Here is a 19,570-nt window from a genome sequence, read left to right on the forward strand (position 1 = left end):
GCGTTCTCGAATTACCCCTGTCCTGCACCAACCGATTCCAACCAGCGCTCGCGACTTTTCCTAATTTCGTCGCTCCACCTAGTCTTCTGCCGTCCTCGACTGCGTTCCCCTTCTCTTGGTACCCATTCTAATGACCCTAATTGTCCAACGGTTATCTAACCGGCGCATTACATGACCTGCGAAGCTTCATTTTTTTTTTCTCTCGATGTCAATTAGAACATTGTCTATACCCGTTTGCTCTCTGATCCAAACCGCTATCTTTCTGTCTTTTAACGTTATGCCTACCAATCTTCGTTCCATCGCTCTTTGCGCGGTCCTTAACTTGTTCTCAAGCTTCTTTGTCAGTCTCCAAGTCTCTGCCCCATATGTCAGCACTGGTAAAATGCACTGATTGTACACCTTCCTTTTCAATGATAATGGTAAGCTTCCAGTCAGGAGCTGACAATGTCTGTCACATGCGATCCAACCCATTTTTTATTCTTCTATGAATTTCCTTCTCAAGATCAGGGTTCCCTGTGATTAATTGACCTAGGTAAACGTATTCCTTCACAGGTTCTAGAGGCTGACTGGCGATGTTGAACTCTTGTTCCTCTGCCCGGCTATTCATTATTATCTTTGTCTTCTGCGTATTAATCTTCAACTCCACTCTTACACTCTCTCTGTTAAGGTCCTATTAAGGGCACGTTAAGGAGAACCCTTGGGTCAAGTTAGACGGGTAAATTACACTTATGAAATGACAATTACGTAAGTCCTATTGTAACCGGAAGCATGCTAAGCCACAAAGAACGCGACAACTAAAGACGAGTACATGGAGACGCCACCATGACATTCGCGTACCAGCTTCAATGTGAAGTCATAGAGCCCGCTTCGGCAGCTTCGGGGCTGTGGCGTTGCGCCGCTGAACTGGAAGTCGCGGGCTCGATCCCGGGCGCGGCGGCCGCATTCCGCTGGAGATCGCAAGACGACGAACGAGCTGGCGCACAACGAGCGGACGTAAACAATGCGATCGACGTAAACAGTCCTCGGAGGACTGAAGAACGAGCGGCCTGCAGCGGCGGCTGGGCAGCTGCGACCAGAGTCGGCCGGAGCAGCCATGCAGCCGACTTGCCACACACCGTACTTGAGCATTACTTCGGCTTGGTGCATGAATTCAGAGAGGCAGAGCGTGCCCGGCCGTGGGAAAGGCGTTCGCCATCCGGCGGTTTGCAGGGCATACCACTGCTGGGGTGATCACCTCCAAGCGACGGCATTTACATTAACGCGATGCGGATGAAGTGTATTCCCAGAAATGCGCCATACGGTGGTGTTCGACTATTATATCCAAGGGTGGTGGTGGTGGTGGTGGTGGTGGTGGTGGTGGATTGTAGCAGCAGGCGGGTTTAGCCTGGCGAACAAGGCCGGCAATTGCTCCACCCGAGCGTCTCGCACAATACCGCTGAAGGGTTTCACCATATGTCCATCAAACCAGTCTCTCTTAAGAATTCGATGAGGAGACGTGAAGTTTCTTTGCGGGCTATTACTGATCCCTCGGGAAATATAAGTACTTGCAGGCGCGCATGCGGAAGATCCTAAGCGTAAACCCAAAGACCATGTGTACGGCCACTTGTTACGAGAACAAACAACAACACAGGCATAGCAGTTGTTCACACGCCGATCTATGTCTGCGGGGGGGGGCGGACGAAAGCAGGAGCGACCAATTATTGCTGTGCTTGTACCGTGGAAGAGATTGCTGCCAAGTCAAGACCAATGAACAGCTACTGGGAAAGAGTACTGCCAAATTCCTGAACAATGGACCAATCCTGGGAAAGAACTGTCCATTGACTGGAAGTCACTGGGCACTGCAGTTTGAAATAATATTTAAAGAGAGGATCTAACATTTTGAGGAGCGGGAGGAATAGGTGGCGGCAGATAGGACGGGGAATGAAGATCTGACCAATTTCCATGCTAATCGGGAAAAGCCTTGTAACGGAGCCGAGTTAAGCAGAACAGAAGCACTGTTGCGAATAGGAGTCCGGAAGCGTAAATTGAACTAGGTATAAGACCACCCAATAACAGTCGCATCGAGATTCACAAATCTAAGTGGAATTAAATGTAAGAACGCTCGTGTCCATATATTTAAGCACATGCTAAAGAAGCCCCGGTGGTCAAAATGAATCCGGAGTGCCCCAATACGGCGTGCCTCAAAATAATATCATTATTTTGGCACGTAAAACCCTACAATTTAATTTAATATTTTAATAAAGTCGAAGCCTTTAACAGCGAGCGCTCGAAACAAGTTAGTTCTGTACAAGTATAGAAGGATTACATTTCCTTCTGAAGTAGGCAAAGACTTAGCCCGGTTCCACTGGATGAATCTGCAAGCTCAAGAATAGGCCACATACGCGAAAGAATCGTTATCCCTGACGTCGCAAGTACGTCAGTGACGCGACAGTTTGGGCGTGAAATTGAAATATTCACATTTTCACATTCACAAATATTCACATTCAAAGTTTCACATTTATTTTCTCCTTAACAATCGACACCTTCTTATTCTTTTATCAGCTTTACAATAGTAATTGAAATCTAGTTCCTACACTGTACTTGCGCCCCCCCCCCCCCCCCCCTGGACGGATACCAGCGCATACCAATCATTCTTGTGGTGTAGGGCTGTTTCGTCCTGCACCACCAGAGTTACCGTAATGAAGGTCTCTTTCCTATCCAGAACAAGTATTGAGTGGAATAGGCTTTGTTCTCAAGTCTTCATAAATTGTCAATTCAGCCTAATCTTTTCAGCAATGGCTCGAAACGCTTTTTACATAAGTATTGTGCAAGGTATTTGTACCAGATTTTGGGTTGTACTGTATATATTGTACGGAACATTTCTGTATTCTTTTCCCCACTCCTGTCACGGCCTGACGGGGCTTACAGTATCGCAAATAAATAAAAAAAATAATTGCAGCAGCGACGGCCTGAGACACAACGCCGCAAACGTGTCACAAACACATGGCAAAATATTTCACATTTCACACGAAAGGCAAACGCACGATGTCCCGCCTAAAAGCACAATTACACAGTCATATGGCAAGGCTACCATAGCGTAAGGGAAACGTAAGCTAGCCAGGGCCCCAACTTTGCGGGCACACACGAGGGCCCAGACGAGGTAAAAGACAACAATGTGACGCGAAGCTAGGGCAACCGCAAAGCACACGGTGACATTAGCTAGATGTCTATGTAACGCATCAGGCAATGCAATTTGTGTCTCTAGGGTTAACAGAAAATGGAAGTCCTCAAGTGAAGTGCCTGGACGATGCAGTGTTCTCATAGTTTACATTGTACAATAATAGTGTTACTTTCAACACGACACTGCGCGCATGCTCACCCTATTTACGCAGCCTGAACGTACCGAGAACTCAGTGCGAAACGTTCACAACTGACAAAATATAGACCGCAGAAAAGATGGAGCTTACTTTGATTTCATTCCTGAGATGACGCCAGAAGACTGAATGTTCATTCAGACTGGAATGTGGGTTCAGGCCACAGACTGAATCTTCATTTATGGACACCGGGGATGCCTATCCTGTTCTTTTGTTTAAATATTTGCATCTCATTGTAATATGCTCACACTTCACCAAAGATGCCCTCCCTCCACCTATTTTCTCTGAACGGTACTGCACAATCATTTTTTAATGAAGATCCGACGCACTGTGGGAATAAATGTAATGCGATACATATTGTTGATAACTGGCAATCTAGCACTGTCTGGGATACCGCAATGTGCTACCAGATGGCGCAAGGCGTTCGTGTAAGGCGAGACAATGGGTGTGTGACGACAACGGCAAAGCGACGACGATGGCACGACGACTGATTGTACTCCAGCGAGGAAACGTTACAACCTGTTTTTTGCGGCCTGGGCCGAGACCGAAGGTGCTACAATGTCGTTTACGTCTTAAACCACAAGCTGCCACGAGAGAGAGAGAGAGAGAGAAGACCGGAAACGCAGGGAGGTTAACCAGACGCACGTCCGGTTTGCTACCCTGCACTGGGGAAAGGGGGTATGCGGATAAAGAGAGAGAGAGAGCACAGTTTCACGCACAGTGGAAGGTTCGCACCCAGTCTACACACGGTTCCCAAGGCCAGTCGACTTGAGGTATTTCAAGAGCGCTTTCGTGGCCTTCTGTGCTATCGACGCGAACGGCCAGGGTCCAAGGATCTTCGTTACGGAAAATGGTCTAGAGTCCAGCTGGTTCAGTGCTATCCGGAGAACTTCGCGCTCGACGTTGTATTGGGGACAGATACATAGTATGTATTCAATGGTTTCTGTGGTTCCGCAAGAGTCGCACATGGGCGTGTCCCCCATTACAATGCGGAACGAGTAGGCCTTCGTAAATGCCACGCCGAGCCAGAGGCTCGGGCTAAAATGGCGCCCTCTCACCCTCACGATTAACTTGTTGCTATGCGATTTGCCGCACGCCAAAGACAGCGATAAACTTGACAATTACTCACGCGTTCCGTTTTTGCGTCTGTAGCTTAATGAAAACTGGCGAGAACACACGTTCTCACACTTTTATAATAAAATTGTTGCTACGCGACGTGACGGACATGCCAGTCGTTTCAATGCGCTATAGTTGGCGTTGGCACGAAAGAAGTATGCATGCGTCTGGGCCTAACGGGCAGAGTGAACATTAAGTGAGCATTTGGAGACCCAGATCCAAAGCCCACCATCAGGCAGGAAACCTTTATTTGTTCAAGAGGCTCGAAGCGAGGCAAGACAGGAACCTACCAACCGCAAAGTGCCTGCAAGGAATGCTTCGAACTGATAACGTTTTAGTTTACACTTACCGCACAGTGCGAGAGCAGCTGTGCACTTTCGTGAATTTCACCAGCTGCAACGCTATAAGCAGTACAAACGACGTAACGACTTCCCGTGCTCCAGACAGGAAAAAAAAAAAAAACTCCGTGAAGGAGTTAAGAAAGCCGCTCGTCCTCGAAACTCCTAAACCGCTCGGCAGACGAGTCAGATCAAGTTCGGAACACGTCAAGTTACTGTAGTCTTCATCATGTACGTGTTCTTTCCGCAACTGAACGCGGCTCAAACAGCGTTCGTGCGTCATCGACAAAACATTTTTCTTTCTTTTTTTAAATCGAAACAAGAAAGTGGCGTCGCATCCATCAATAACGTCGTCGTCTTCTTTTTTTAGTTTTTTTTTTATTGCTCTGCTGCACCCGGCGCTCGAGTTACACTGAACACGCAGAAAGTGCGACCTTGTTACCAACTCTTCCGTAAAGCCGCCCAGCGAGAGAAGAGGAAACGTAGCCTCACGGGTGTTGAAGGAAAAGATCGACGAGCGTGAAAATTCACACAACGCGCGGCTCGCCTTACGCGCTAGCACGGGCGCAGTAAAGAGAGCGTGAAATAGCGGGCACTTCGCGGCCTCAACGCCAATCGAGACGGCCTCTTGCGCAACACTCCCGTCTCGAGCTATACGCCACGCCCGTGCTGCAATCATCGAATGCACGTGTTCTCGAGCTGTTCGAACGGGCAGGTGAACAGAAAGCTTGACCTGCACCCTTAGAAAAATTTACACCCTTTGGGGCTCATCTTGTCCCACAACGATAATCGTCATCTGTCTTGCCCGCGTTTCCTTTCTTTAACGCTGCGAGCCCGGTACTTCCCAGTCACGAACGGCATGCGCGTTATCAGTGTGACGCAGCATTCTCGACAGGAAAGTAGCGAGCGCCGAGTTTTCAAGAAAAGGAAACGCAAGGAAGGCAGATGACGATTATTGTTGTGGGACAAATATGCACCCCAAAGGGAGCAACCGTTTTAAGAGTGTGCTAGCTGGAAGCGCGGTATGAAACCCTCTTGTTAACCGACCAAAACAGTGGTAGGATGACGCGCGTAAAGCAAGCACGAGAGTAAAACTGAACGCTGCAGGGAGCTCTCCACATTACTTAGAGAAGGACGGCAAAACACCGTAGTTTTTGTCTACGTTTAATTCGAAGGGAGTACCGCCACACACCGGTGAAACGGACAATAGCTGCCGCGAATTATATGAAAGCGTGATCACACAAACCGCCGGGGCCAGGGGTATTTTAGTTCACAAGAGCAGTGTTTGTGGAAAGTAGGTGAATAATTATTTATATATTGGTGCCGTTTATGGTTCCGTATTGCGGACTGAGCTCGAAGTGACCTGCGCATTCATGCCTTTCATTCATGGAGACCCGTTCTCCGAACGTTAGACTGCAATTAATGTGGATACCGATTTCTTCAGGGGCGATGACAGCAGATAGACGTTGACTAAGCGCTTCGTCACGGCAGCCTTATTTTGATGATCGCTTCTTTATATTGATTTGCCTATTTATCTTTTGCTATAGAGAGAGAGAATTATGGAGCAGCCGAAGTATTGTCTATCTTAATCTCTGAACCGAAAACCATTAAAAAAACGAAAAAAGTTAAGTCACTTTGGCATACGCTAAAGAGGATGAAGGCAAAAGCCAGCGCGCTCACGAGACATTCATTACATTACGTGACATTTTCATTCGAATACGTTATTTCCTATGATTTGTTTTCACCCACCAAAGGTCGTGGGTTCGAGTGTCCTAATTAACTCAACTTAAGTAACCATACCTTAATTAACATATCGCACTAATTAACACAAAAGATCGAGGTTTCAACTCGCACCAAAGGTCGTGCGTTCGTGTGCCTTGATTAAGTATAGCTTAATTAACAGTTCCTTATTTACTTCCCCTTAATTAACAGTAAATGTAGTGGGTTCGACTCGCGACCTTCACGATGTTAATTAGAACCCAACTTGAAGAGGCCGGTTCGCCCATATCTCCATCTTGGATCGTAAGTTGGGGTGCCTTAATTAACTTCGCCCTAATTAACACCACAGGCCATGAGTTCGACTCCCACAAAAAGGTTGAAGGTTCGACTCATACCAAAGGTCATGGGTTCGAGTGCCTTAACTATATCTTAATTAACTACGTCTTAACACCACATGTGGTGCTGACGCTTCTTCCTCGCCTCAGCCTCACACTTTCTTATAAAGAAACCGATGGCCTAATTCACCCTAATTAAAACCACAGGTCGTCAGGTTTGACTCTCACCAAAGACGTTATTACACGCTATTACCTACACGTTATTAAGGCTTTCGCCTTAATAACGTGTAGTGCCCCACACCCATGCACCGTCATGCACAGGAACGCTGTGGGTTGACACTCTCAAGGCAGGTTTAGACGCACACATATTAGATAATCACTCACAAAAGTGGAGGGCTGGAGAACTATGCAACTGTAGAAGAAGCGCGCATCACGCGTCATGCGGAGGTGGCGGTATAGCTGCCTTCAGACTAGTTGCCTGCTATCTTTTTATGTTTGTCACAGTTATAAGTATATGATCTAACAGAAATACACCGTTAACGACTTCGCTGAAATAAATCAGAATTATTAAGTGCGTTTACGTTTTCTTTTACTGCAATGGCGGCCTTTTTGGTCACTTTATCCAAGGAGGCCCTCATTTCTCCAATTTTCTCTCAGCTCGAAATGTAGGCGCGTGCCGCTGCAAGCCATGTGGGATTTCATAGGTCCTGCAGTCCTGCAGTCCTGCAGCTCGCTGGTAACGACGAGCCTCGTAACTATGCGCTCGTTGACAGCACGAAATGCTATAACACTAAGAGTGCGACGAAGACGAAGGGGAGTGACACAAGATTCGGCATCTTGTTCTAATAGAACGGGATGAATTCCGTCTTTGTCTTGGCCTCCCCAAATTCGTAGCGAGCGCTGTACTATACCTGGAAGCGCGAGTGCCTTCGTTAATGGCTGTAGGTTATGCCGCCGAACCAGCCCTGTCTTTACAGAAATTCAGTGACGCGATGCGGCATCATTTTTTAATGTTCATTGGCCCTGCTTTTATACGCCACAGGTGGTTTTTGCGCAGGCACTACTCGAGCCCTTGAATGTTAAACTATATGAGATCACTCCCGAAAATTCCACTACCGCCTCTCTAGAAATTATTTTCGATAACGTCTAGCCAAATAATGTAAAATATTCAGACGAACGCTACAATAGCGACAGATGCCTCACAGAGCAATGAAACGGCAGGTGTAGGGAATCTTTTCTCATTCGCTAGATTGATACTATTCGATTAGACTTACTCATTTTACTCATGTCTTCCTAGCAGAATTCTTAGCTGTAGTTTTAGCCCTTCGCATTTTGAACCCCTCTCATTCATAAGCAGATATTACCACCGATTCGCTCTCTCTATGTTCATCGCTTACAAAGTGCGGTGACTCAAAAATTTTGCAAGCATTATATCCACTGGCTCGACCTCATCTGCGTTTCCATCGTTTAATTTGGGTGCCTGGGCAAGCAATTTTGCCTTTGAATGAGTGTACCGACTCATTGGCAAAGGCTTCCTTGGGTGGCCCCGTATTTTCTGCCCTTGCCCCGACCGTCCATGTCACTGCCACAAGGTTTTGGAGATTCAGAATGATGAACGCGTTGTGTAAACCTAACCTGGCCTCGCATTCTGACTGCCACCACCTACTGTTCCCCTGGAACCGTAAACTCTGCCCAACACGCAAATTAGGGCCTACACTAGCTAACGAGGCTACGCTAACGAGACGGGCAGACGGACGAATCGGCTGGCCATATACAGCTTCGGTCTAATAATAATAATAATAATAATAATAATAATAATAATAATAATAATAATAATAATAATAATAATAATAATAATAATAATAATAATAATAATAATAATTCTACCGATACCAGTAAGCCACTCAAATGTCACCTAAATGCAGATTTTAATTCAATGCAGTTTACTGAACATCATTACATGATGTATAAACAAAATGATACTCTTGTAGACCTACTGAGGACATGACTGTCAAGTTCAATTTCTGTTTCGTAGATGACGCGCGTCGCGTATTTCGCGTGTCGATCGGTTGGTCAGGGTGACGGAACAAAATTGTGCGAGCGAATTCGGCAGTGTATCCAAAGTCGCGGCAATGAATTACCAAGTGCAAGGTACAGACTGGACCTTTCAGAGCGTTTTGGCGTAGCTTAACCAGCCCTGCGTTCAAACAGCGCCCTATTCGTCACACATACACATGACCGAAAGGGAAAGGGATGCTGCAGACAACACGAGAGAAGCTGAGCACGAACTTGCTGGCATGCTTTAAAAAGAGCAGGGATATTTTGCCTGCGCACACTGTTCAATGCGGTCTGCCGCGCGTACACGTCGCCCACTTTGTCCTTGGCTGGTCCCGACTTGCATGGCATGAACGTTTTTTCAGTTGGTTGCTTACACATGGTAACGCATTGCCACGACTGGGGGACACACTGCAGAATCCGCGCGCACAATAACATTATTTCGCCACCCTAATCGACTGAGGCGCGAAATACTTGCTATGTACAAACGGCAAGCCCAAGTTGCGTCAGACAGACCTCAATGGCCTTAAAAGAGAAACGCGCATCACTTTCAGATAATTCCGTTACGTGTCAGTTGAGTGCGTCGCTGGTTTCATTGTTTTCTCTTTCCTGAGTAATTTCCCTCTTTTCTGTAAAACGGATTGCATAGCTTCCCTGTGTCGCTCGCCTTCGTCTTCGCATTCGCCGCGCTATTGGTATCTTTTTTTTTTTTCTATATCTCCTCTTCAACGAAATCCTGCCAGATGGTGTGCAGGAAAGCAGAGCCCACGGGCTGAAGGGCAAAATATCGGCGCGCGCGTGACGGCAGACGAGAAGCGGCAGCAGGCGTGGCGCCTCTGTACTCACCGGTCTTAATCGCATTCCTCGCTAAGCAGAAGAGGAAGCGGGTGGCGACTGGCCGCCGCAGGGCTCATGGCGGGCATCGTCCGGCCAGCCTCCCGGAACGCCGCATGCCTGCAAGACGGGGGCAACGGGTCAGCTGCTGCGCACTTACACACACGCTTTGTCAAGGGAGCGAGCCGAAAGTGGCGGCCGCCAAAACAGCGAGGCGGAGGCTCGGCGGTAGCTGCTACACTTGCCACCCAGAAAAAAGAAATGAGGGAGTCAAAGGCCAGCTCCCGAAGGCATCTCCACGCAAGAGGCCTCCGTGGTAGAACGACCCTGCGTCAGTCATTTGCGCCATGCTGCCCGCGTCGCTACACAGAAAAATTTGCTGCCAGTTGAGAACACAAGTCCTTAGCCTTCAAAGGGTTTTGTGAATGGTTAACCACGAGTAACCTAATGGTTAAAGGGTAAAGAAAATTCAAACTACAGGAGAAAGAAGTTCACGCCTGGCGGTGAATAAGGCACCATACTGTCATCTTAACCTTTTGTTTTCGGCCCTACGCGATTGCTTTTCCATGGTATATTAACCCCCGTACACGTTAAATGACTGTCACATACATTATCATAATAAACGCGAAGTTCGGCTCCGCTGCATGAGATCCAACCAGTCACTTTCGTCCACTAGAAGTCATTTCAGGAAGTATGAAACACTTCAATTCCTCGAGTACTTATTGATGCCCTCTTACTCACTCGAGCTGTCTCCTTGTCAATCACCCCTGTCACTAACTCACTTCCTTTAAATGTAACAGTGTAGGCTCGTTATAACGCTCGGTGCATTGCAACATCTGCTTGGTATACGTATAGACAGCCATTTCCAATAGTCCTCTATCCATAGTGACAGGTACTACCAGATACACCAGTATCAGTATTTCCAGCGAATAACAAAATGCTTCATTTTAGAAAATAATCTGCCCTGGGCTATGTATTCGGCTATGTATACCACCGCATATATAACTTTATAGCCAGTTTTCAGACGTGCCTTACCCTAAACATCGTTCGGGGAACAGTGCATTGCAAATACATTTCTGCCCCATAGCATTCACGCCAAGTAAAAATGGGGCGTAACGCCGTGTGGATAACGTCGTAAGTGCTGAGAAATGTTCACTATAGTGGACACTGTATTATACTGAATGGCCACTCATTACAAAACAAGGCATGCCTATGCCTTGTTTTGTAACGAGTGGCCTCCGTTGGTCTGTAGCACGTTAGCCGGCCGAGCACATGTGTAATGCTGTTTAACGGCCGCCCACTTTCTTCTGACCTTATATTCACATCTGCTTTCTTAGTATTTGCATGAAATACTATTATTGTTACCAATTTTGTCGACGTGAATGATTCAAATGTATAATTTATGCTTTATAAAATAGATTTACCCACTCCTGCCATGGCTTCCAAAAGCTGGCTGGCAGTAGCTGACAAAATAATAAATAAACAAATTTAATGAGTGAGACATCACAGCCAAAGAAGTTCGCACAGATCAGTCGCAGCTGGGCTTCGAACGGTTTGCGAGTGTGGCGAGTGGCGAGGTCGGAGTTCCAAGTACCGTCATTTCACTGCTTGTGCGTACACGTCTCCCTCTTACGCCTTTCTCAACCCTTTATCTCTTATCCGAAAGTATGGTAAACTGGAAGGCTAACCTCTCTATCTTGCTTCACTTTCCTTATCTCTTTTCACAAGCAGGGAGATGGTGTCTCTTACAAAGTGAATGCAAATATATGTTGTCCTCCAGAGCTCAGTATATAGACCGCCCTACAATCCGGACAGTACTAAATTATTAATGCACCCACGGTTTTCAGCGTAAATAAACAACATTCCATCAGAATTCGGGAAATTAGATAATTTACAGTGATAAACAGCATGCAAGATGTTAGCATAGATCCGTCGCTATAGTATATAAGCCGCTATACTTAAACAGTGGTCAATTAGAGTTCGAGAATAGGTGCCAAGAGAAGGGAACCGTAGTAGGGGACGGCAGAGAACTACGCGACCTGATCAAGCTAGGAAATTCGCTCACAAAGATGGTGTTAGGTGGCACAAGACAGGGGTAATTGAAGGTGGTTGGGCTCTGGGTGGCTCTGCCTTTGTCTTGCAGAGGACATAAATGGGATGATGATGATGATGATGATGATGATGATGGTGATGATGATGATGATTATGAGACGACGACGACGACCTCGAGGAACGAAAATCGAATCATAGCAACTCGTATTCTCTGCGACACCCGCAGGTCACCGTCACTGAAAAAGTCAACATATTCTAAATGGAGACGAGCTAATGCTTACGGTTTTGTACCGAGAAAACAAACGGCCGCGCCGAATCGTGCCTTATATGTAGACGAGTTGCTTGCTTTGCACAAATCGCCAGGATCCGAATTTAAAAGCTTCGCACAGGACAGCGTTTCACAACGACGAACACGCGGTCAAACACGTCATCGCGCTTTATACAGTTTCATGAAGAGTCAGGAATCTTTAAAATTCACAAAATGTGATTATTACTCCATTTTTCTTCTTGATAAAATGTTGTATTTGTGGATGTAGTTCGTGTCTTCGGGAATCATACATATCCGTATACTGTCTCTGACAAGTTGACAATGACAATTTCAGAGATTCGTTTTATAAAAAAACAAGAAGAAAAAAAATAAGAGAAAAAAATAAGAGAAAAAAAATAAGATAAGAAAAAAAGAACGCTTTCCGACATTGCGACAATGCCCGCATTCCAAGGTGACCGTTCGCACCGCACGGTGAACGTTCGCAAAATGCGAGTCACGTGAAATCCCGCCGTCCGCGCCAGGCCTTTTTGTTCCCGATCGAGCGCCGAAGGATCCGCAGTCACTTCCTCCAGCCTTTTCCCGCACATGGGGAATCCTTAGTGCTTCAGCACGCAAAGAGCAAAAAAAGAAAGAGGAATGGTAGACGCATACTGCATTATCAAACCAGGAGACAAATGAGCCAGCGCAGCGTCACTCAGCCTAACAAAACTTGAGATGCATTTTCTAGATAAGCACTTCTACTTGTAGGCAGTAGGCATGCCTTCTAACCTTTTTCGTTATTGTTGGTGTTTTTTTTGAGACGTAATAAAAAGTGGTTGTTCTTCCAATAAATTTTCCAGCTGTCAGTACAGCGCCCGTCCTGTTGTGTTTGTTTTCTATTCATGTACTCGTCTTCTTCGCGCTGCTTCAACTTTTTACTCAAGATTAACCAATTCACCCAAGTCAAATGGTGGCCATCATCCACGTCGTCATCCATGACGACGACATGGAAGCGCTAGAAGCTATGGGAGCAGGAAACACGTCATGGCTGCCATGTTTTGAAGTCACTATCGATCGGTGGCGACTGCAGTCTGGGAAAGGTCTGTGCGCCGCATATCTATGGTCTGCACGCATGACATTTCGTCGATTCCGCTTTTCTAGGCGTCGAAAAATGAAGCAAATACTACGCACTAACCATTTGGCATGCGTTAAGCGACTATACGGCTTAAGCGATCGGACGATACATTTGGGTCAATGGCGACAGGGCGGGAGATTCATCGCGACTATTTTTAAAGCGAAATTATTAAGCGGGTCCGCATTCACGAGGTTTTACTGTACAGCATCCTTGTCAAGCCATCGCTTCCAGCATTTATGGAGTTGCGTGTGCGTTTACGTAAGTGGGGATACATAGCAACTGTTATGAGCAGACCAGCCAGCACACTAACTGTAAAACAACGCCCGCAGAAGAAAGGCAACACAGTGAGCGACTGGCGCGTACGCAGTAGCATGAACATGAGACACCCAAAGCAATCCAGTCAACAAACAAAACAATTTCATACCACGGCATTCCTAAACACAACATTCTGTCCATGCGGACAGAACCGCGCGCTAGTCACAAACGTCTCGTTGCTTGTTTGTCATCGTCTAGTTTCGTTCTGATCCACAAATTACTCAGAGTCACCCACGAAAACGCGTGATGCGGCGTGCGGTACGTCACGACACACGACTTGCACGCCCACGATTATAATAGATGCTGGAAAAACGAGCACCTTCCTTGACGCCACCGCCAACGCTCGCGCTGTAATTTAGCTTATTCGTGTCACCGTCTTCGACGCCGAAAACACATCCTGCAGGAAACTTGGAGCAAGGTTCAGCGTGTTGACCCTGACGAAACGAGAGAAGCCGGCATTCACACGCAAATATTATATAAGGGTGTTCTGAGCTTTTAGGATGCGCTCTGCTGAGTCTAGTGTCTCCTAATAACTGACACAGCCGCTCAGCGGAAGCCGGTGCGCTTGCACAACGCTCATGCCACCAGCGGAAGGCAAGATTTATTTCATTCGTTAATTCGGCGGCTACGCCAACTTGTGCTCTATACGTCATTATCGCGTTGGCACTTTTAATGCGAAAATATTATATGCCACATTAAAAGAAAATCCGGCGTCGTCGGCCTGACCAAAAGGTATCACCAAAAATGGCCGAACGCGCGACGAGTGACAACACGTCATAAATGCTCGGACTGACGTCAAGTTTGTCAAGCAGGCTTCCGAAGCTAAGTCAATCAATGGAATTGAAGAGAAACTTGATACACTTCGGTATGGGTGGGAATCGAACCCGGGCCTCCGGGGTGCGAGACGAGCAAGCTTCCCCGACGCCACGGTTACAGTTCACCAAAGTTGTGCCAAGTGCGTGCGTCATTGCACACGTCACGTCACTGCCTCCGCCACTGTCTCCCACGCGTCGCTTGGGTTTCATCGGTGCTGTGCCTACTGCGATGCACTCTCGACGCCAAATCATGAGTGCATAAAATGAGTTGTGCCTAGTGGGTGCTTCATTGCACACGTCACGTCGCTGCCTCCCGGGCGTCACTTGCTCTTCGCATTTTATCGGTCCTGTGTCTACTGGGATGCACTCCGCAATGCCTACCTCAGCGGCGTCTGTGAAACGTGGTCACCCACGCAAGCACGTCGCAGAAGACGAAGGAAGAGACCACAAAAGGAATGCCCTGCAAGTTTACAACGTGCACGACGACATACAGGTGAATACCTAAGCGAAATCATTTACCCAAAGCGACTACAATGCTCTCGCATTCCCACACGTAAGCAGTATTAAGTGTCTCTGTCATACTTCTTTGGCACATATTACCGCTTTGATCACTGTCACTCGGTATTGATAACGCTGCTTATGCCAGTCACCGTTGTACGTAATCGTTTGGCTATGAAGCAAAAAAAAAAAGAATCAGTTTCGAGAAAAGTGCATGTGCTCTCAGTCCGCAACTTCTTTGTCTTCGTGTTATTGTGCAACCAAAGTCAGCTATGAATTCGCTCCAACTCGGCAACTGTTCTGACATTTTAAATAATGCCAGTTGGTTAAAACGAATCTGTAGCTGTAACTGCATCGTTGATAATAGATGAGGAGTTGCGTTGGGGCGTTAAACTCAATTGTTCAGGGTACACCATAGGCTTTCAAATTTCCTTTGGAAGAAGGTTGCAACAAGGTGTAAGAAGAAGTAGAAGAAGATTAACAAAGCTCGAGGAAGACGTGTCTTCTGATCGTCTCCAGCAAGGACACGTATCCAGGGGCCTATGTGCCTACGGTCTTCGAAAACTACGCCACCTCTATCAAGGTCGACTGCAAACTGGTGGAGCTCGCATTGTAGGACACAGCGAAGCATGAGGATCACGACCGGTTGCGGCAACAGTTGTTACCACGGACACGGACGTCATCATCATGTGCTTCAGTATCGACTCACCCGACTCCCTGAAGAACAACCCAGAGTCGAGGAGGCCGGAAGTTCGCCACTTCTGCTCCAGCGTGTGTATCGTTCTTGCGGGGACCGAAAGACCCGCACACGCTATCGGAGACGCCAAGGCGAGTCAGAGGCGGCAGGAAGACCACGACCGGTTGCGGCCGCTGTCTTACCCAGTCAAGGACGTCATCATCATGCGCTTCAGTATCGACTCGGCCGACTCCCTGGAGAACAACCCGGAGTCGGGGAGGCCGGAAGTTCGCCACTTCTGCTCCAGCGTGTGTATCGTTCTTGCGGGGACCGAAAGACCCGCACACGCTATCGGAGACGCCAAGGCGAGTCAGAGGCGGCAGGAAAACCACGACCGGTTGCGGCCGCTGTCTTACCCAGTCAAGGACGTCATCATCATGCGCTTCGTTATCGACTCGGCCGACTCCCTGGAGAACAACCCGGAGTCGGGGAGGCCGGAAGTTCGCCACTTCTGCTCCAGCGTGTGTATCGTTCTTGCGGGGACCGAAAGACCCGCACACGCTATCGGAGACGCCAAGGCGTGTCAGAGGCGGCAGGAAGACCACGACCGGTTGCGGCCGCTGTCTTACCTAGTCAAGGACGTCATCATCATGCGCTTCGTTATCGACTCGGCCGACTCCCTGGAGAACAACCCGGTGTCGGGGAGGCCGGAGGTTCGCCACTTCTGCTCCAGCGTGTGTATCGTTCTTGCGGGGACCGAAAGACCCGCACACGCTATCGGAGACGCCAAGGCGAGTCAGAGGCGGCAGGAAGACCACGACCGGTTGCGGCCGCTGTCTTACCCAGTCAAGGACGTCATCATCATGCGCTTCGTTATCGACTCGGCCGACTCCCTGGAGAACAACCCGGAGTCGGGGAGGCCGGAGGTTCGCCACTTCTGCCTCAGCGTGTTTATCGTTCTTGCGGGGACCGAGAGACCCGCACACGCTATCGGAGACGCCAAGGCGAGTCAGAGGCGGCAGGAAGACCACGACCGGTTGCGGCCGCTGTCTTACCCAGACAAGGACGTCATCATCATGCGCTTCAGTATCCACATGCCCGACTCCCTCGAGAACAACCCGGAGTCGGGGAGGCCGGAGGTTCGCCACTTCTGCCTCAGCGTGTATATCGTTCTTGCGGGGACCGAAAGACCCGCACACGCTATCGGAGACGCCAAGGCGAATCAGAGGCGGCAGGAAGACCACGACCGGCTGCGGCCGCTGTCTTACCCAGACAAGGACATCATCATCATGCGCTTCAGTATCCACACGCCCGACTCCCTGGAGAACAACCCGGAGTCGGGGAGACCGGAGGTTCACCACCTCTGCCTCAGCGTGTATATCGTTCTTGCGGGGACCGAAAGACCCGCATACGCTATCGGAGACGCCAAGGCGAGTCAGAGGCGGCAGGAAGACTACGTCCGGTTGCGGCCGCTGTCTTACCCAGTCAAGGACGTCATCATCATGCGCTTCAGTATCGACTCGGCCGACTCCCTGGAGAACAACCCGGAGTCGGGGAGGCCGGAGGTTCGCCACTTCTGCCTCAGCGTGTGTATCATTCTTGCGGGGACCGAAAGACGTGTACACGCTATCGGAAACACCAAGGCGAGTCAGAGGTGGCAGGAGGACCACGACCGGCTGCGGCCGCTGTCTTACCCAGACAAGGACGTCATCATCATGCGCTTCAGTATCGACTCGGCCGACTCCCTGGAGAACAACCCGGAGTCGGGGAGGCCGGAGGTTCACCACCTCTGCCTCAGCGTGTATATCGTTCTTGCGGGGACCGAAAGACCCGCATACGCTATCGGAGACGCCAAGGCGAGTCAGAGGCGGCAGGAAGACTACGTCCGGTTGCGGCCGCTGTCTTACTCAGTCAAGGACGTCATCATCATGCGCTTCAGTATCGACTCGGCCGACTCCCTGGAGAACAACCCGGAGTCGGGGAGGCCGGAGGTTCGCCACTTCTGCCTCAGCGTGTGTATCATTCTTGCGGGGACCGAAAGACGTGTACACGCTATCGGAAACACCAAGGCGAGTCAGAGGTGGCAGGAGGACCACGACCGGCTGCGGCCGCTGTCTTACCCAGACAAGGACGTCATCATGATGTGCTTCAGTATCGACTCGCCCGACTCCCTGGAGAACAACCCGGAGTCGGGGAGGCCGGAGGGTCTCCACTTCTGCCTCAGCTTGTCTATCGTTCTTGCGGGGACCGAAAGACGTGTACACGCTGTCGGAAAAACCAAGGCGAATCAGAGGTGGCAGGAGGACCACGACCGGTTGCGGCCGCTGTCTTACCCAGACAAGGGCGTCCTCATCATGTGCTTCAGTATCGACTCGTCCGACTCCCTGAAGAACAACCCGGAGTCGGTGAAGCCGGAGGTACGCCACTTCTGCCCCAGTGTATATATCGCTCTTGCGGGGACCGAAAGACGTGTACACGCTATCGGAAACACCAAGGCGAGTCAGAGGTGGCAGGAGGACCACGACCGGCTGCGGCCGCTGTCTTACCCAGACAAGGACGTCATCATGATGTGCTTCAGTATCGACTCGCCCGACTCCCTGGAGAACAACCCGGAGTCGGGGAGGCCGGAGGGTCTCCACTTCTGCCTCAGCTTGTCTATCGTTCTTGCGGGGACCGAAAGACCCGCACACGCTATCGGAGACGCCAAGGCGAGTCAGAGGCGGCAGGAAGACCACGACCAGTTGCGGCCGCTGTCTTACCCAGACAAGGGCGTCACCATCATGTGCTCCAGTATCGACGCGCCCGACTCCCCGGAGAACAACCCGGAGTCGGGGACGCCGGAGGTGCGCCACTTCTGCCCAAGCGTGCCTATCATCCTTGCGGGGAACAAAAAGGACCTACGCAACGACCCGGACACGCCACTGGAGCTGGCCAAGATGAAGAAGAAGCCCGTGGCGCCTGGGGAAGGGCGCACCATGGCGGATGCGCCAATGCCTATATGGCTACACCTGGAGTGCTCCGCCAAAACGAAGGACGGTGTGCGGGATGTGTTCCTAGACTGCCAAGATGGATGCCTTAGATGTCAAGATGCCGAATAACTTGAAACGCATTCGGCTCTCTAGAAGATACCTCTTCCCATCCCCCTGTTAGAAGCCAAATAGGAGCTGCAGGAGTTTCTCTCGATGCAGTGTCTTCGTCACTTTGCTGTTCGAGCCCATCTGCTACGTGCACTGGGGCCTTTAAAGTGCAAGAAGTTTATTAAATAAATAAACGAACTACGTTTGAAAGAGAGTCCGTGTGTTCCCCTGGTTTCCTCGTCTTACTTGTACTACACTAGTATTACAAGAGAGCATGAACGGCGACTGCCCCGGGAAGGCTGTAGTCTCAAGTTTGGTACTCATTCTAACAGAAACTTTTCAACTGTAGCTTGCTTTCTAAAGAACCCTTGTGTTTCTCCTTGCTAGGTTCGGACTACCTTCAGGTGGATGGCAGCCGGCCATTCGACAAATAGACATAACTCTCGCGTGAATGACAATAAGGGCCGTTTCCAAGTCCTTAGCACCCATTCTGTGACAACTTTCGTACTGTGGAACTGAATCGGAGGGATCAAGAAAAAAACGTTTAATTGGACAGAAGAGTAGAACGCGTTCTTAAATGTTCCACAGACAACGCACAGTTCGCACAAGAACGCGTTCTTAAATTCGTTATTATTTTCGTTATTAAATGCTCGTGCAAGCCGACCCTGGTCTTGTTTGCACTACACTACAGTATTCCAAGCGGGCAGGGACGGTTAGGTTGTAGTTGTAAAGCCATGTTGCACTGGGCGGAACAAAGAAAGAAAGAAGGACCGACCTAATAAACATCACTCTGTCAGGTTAACTAGTGACAGGAGGTAAATTAAGTAAGCTATGCCGGTTTCAGCGCTGGTCGCCTGCGCACCAAAATCAGTGCGTCGGGGACCAGCGTCGAGTCTCGCGAAAGGCAGGAAAAAAAGCCCAGGTGGGCTTGTAAAAATAAAGCGCTGAAATCGTGGTCAGCTCTGGCACAGAGCGACTGCGACAACGAGGCGCCAGCCTTGGGTT

General features: G+C 49.1%; 2 protein-coding genes across 4 annotated transcripts in view; one reads left to right on the forward strand and one right to left on the reverse strand.

Moving 5' to 3' along the window:
- The window catches only part of LOC139054248 (LIM domain-binding protein 2-like), a 320,751-nt gene that overhangs the window by 165,067 nt on the left and 136,114 nt on the right, over positions 1-19,570 (reverse strand). For all 3 annotated transcript variants that reach the window (XM_070530966.1, XM_070530964.1, XM_070530965.1), the window contains one exon: positions 9,763-9,870. In XM_070530966.1, the coding sequence (XP_070387067.1) occupies positions 9,763-9,777 (15 nt within the window). In that variant the 5' untranslated portion in view covers positions 9,778-9,870. The remainder of the gene's footprint in view (positions 1-9,762; positions 9,871-19,570) is intronic.
- On the forward strand, positions 14,848-18,754 carry LOC139054947 (uncharacterized). Its single transcript, XM_070532672.1, has 3 exons — positions 14,848-14,867; positions 15,299-15,424; positions 15,466-18,754. The coding sequence occupies exons 1-3, from the start codon at positions 14,848-14,850 to the stop codon at positions 18,584-18,586; spliced, it is 3,267 nt and encodes a 1,088-aa protein (XP_070388773.1). The 3' UTR covers positions 18,587-18,754.

This window comes from Dermacentor albipictus, chromosome 1, assembly GCF_038994185.2.
Source record: "Dermacentor albipictus isolate Rhodes 1998 colony chromosome 1, USDA_Dalb.pri_finalv2, whole genome shotgun sequence".
In the NCBI taxonomy this organism is placed as follows: Eukaryota; Metazoa; Arthropoda; class Arachnida; order Ixodida; family Ixodidae; genus Dermacentor; species Dermacentor albipictus.

Bases quoted from the DNA above. Each gene is read 5' to 3' on its own strand.
- LOC139054947 (XM_070532672.1), top strand. From the start codon at position 14,848: ATGCTCTCGCATTCCCACAC. The intron at 14,868-15,298 runs GTAAGCAGTATT...AGATTAACAAAG, and splicing joins ATGCTCTCGCATTCCCACAC to CTCGAGGAAGACGTGTCTTC. The intron at 15,425-15,465 runs GTAGGACACAGC...ACCGGTTGCGGC, and splicing joins AAACTGGTGGAGCTCGCATT to AACAGTTGTTACCACGGACA.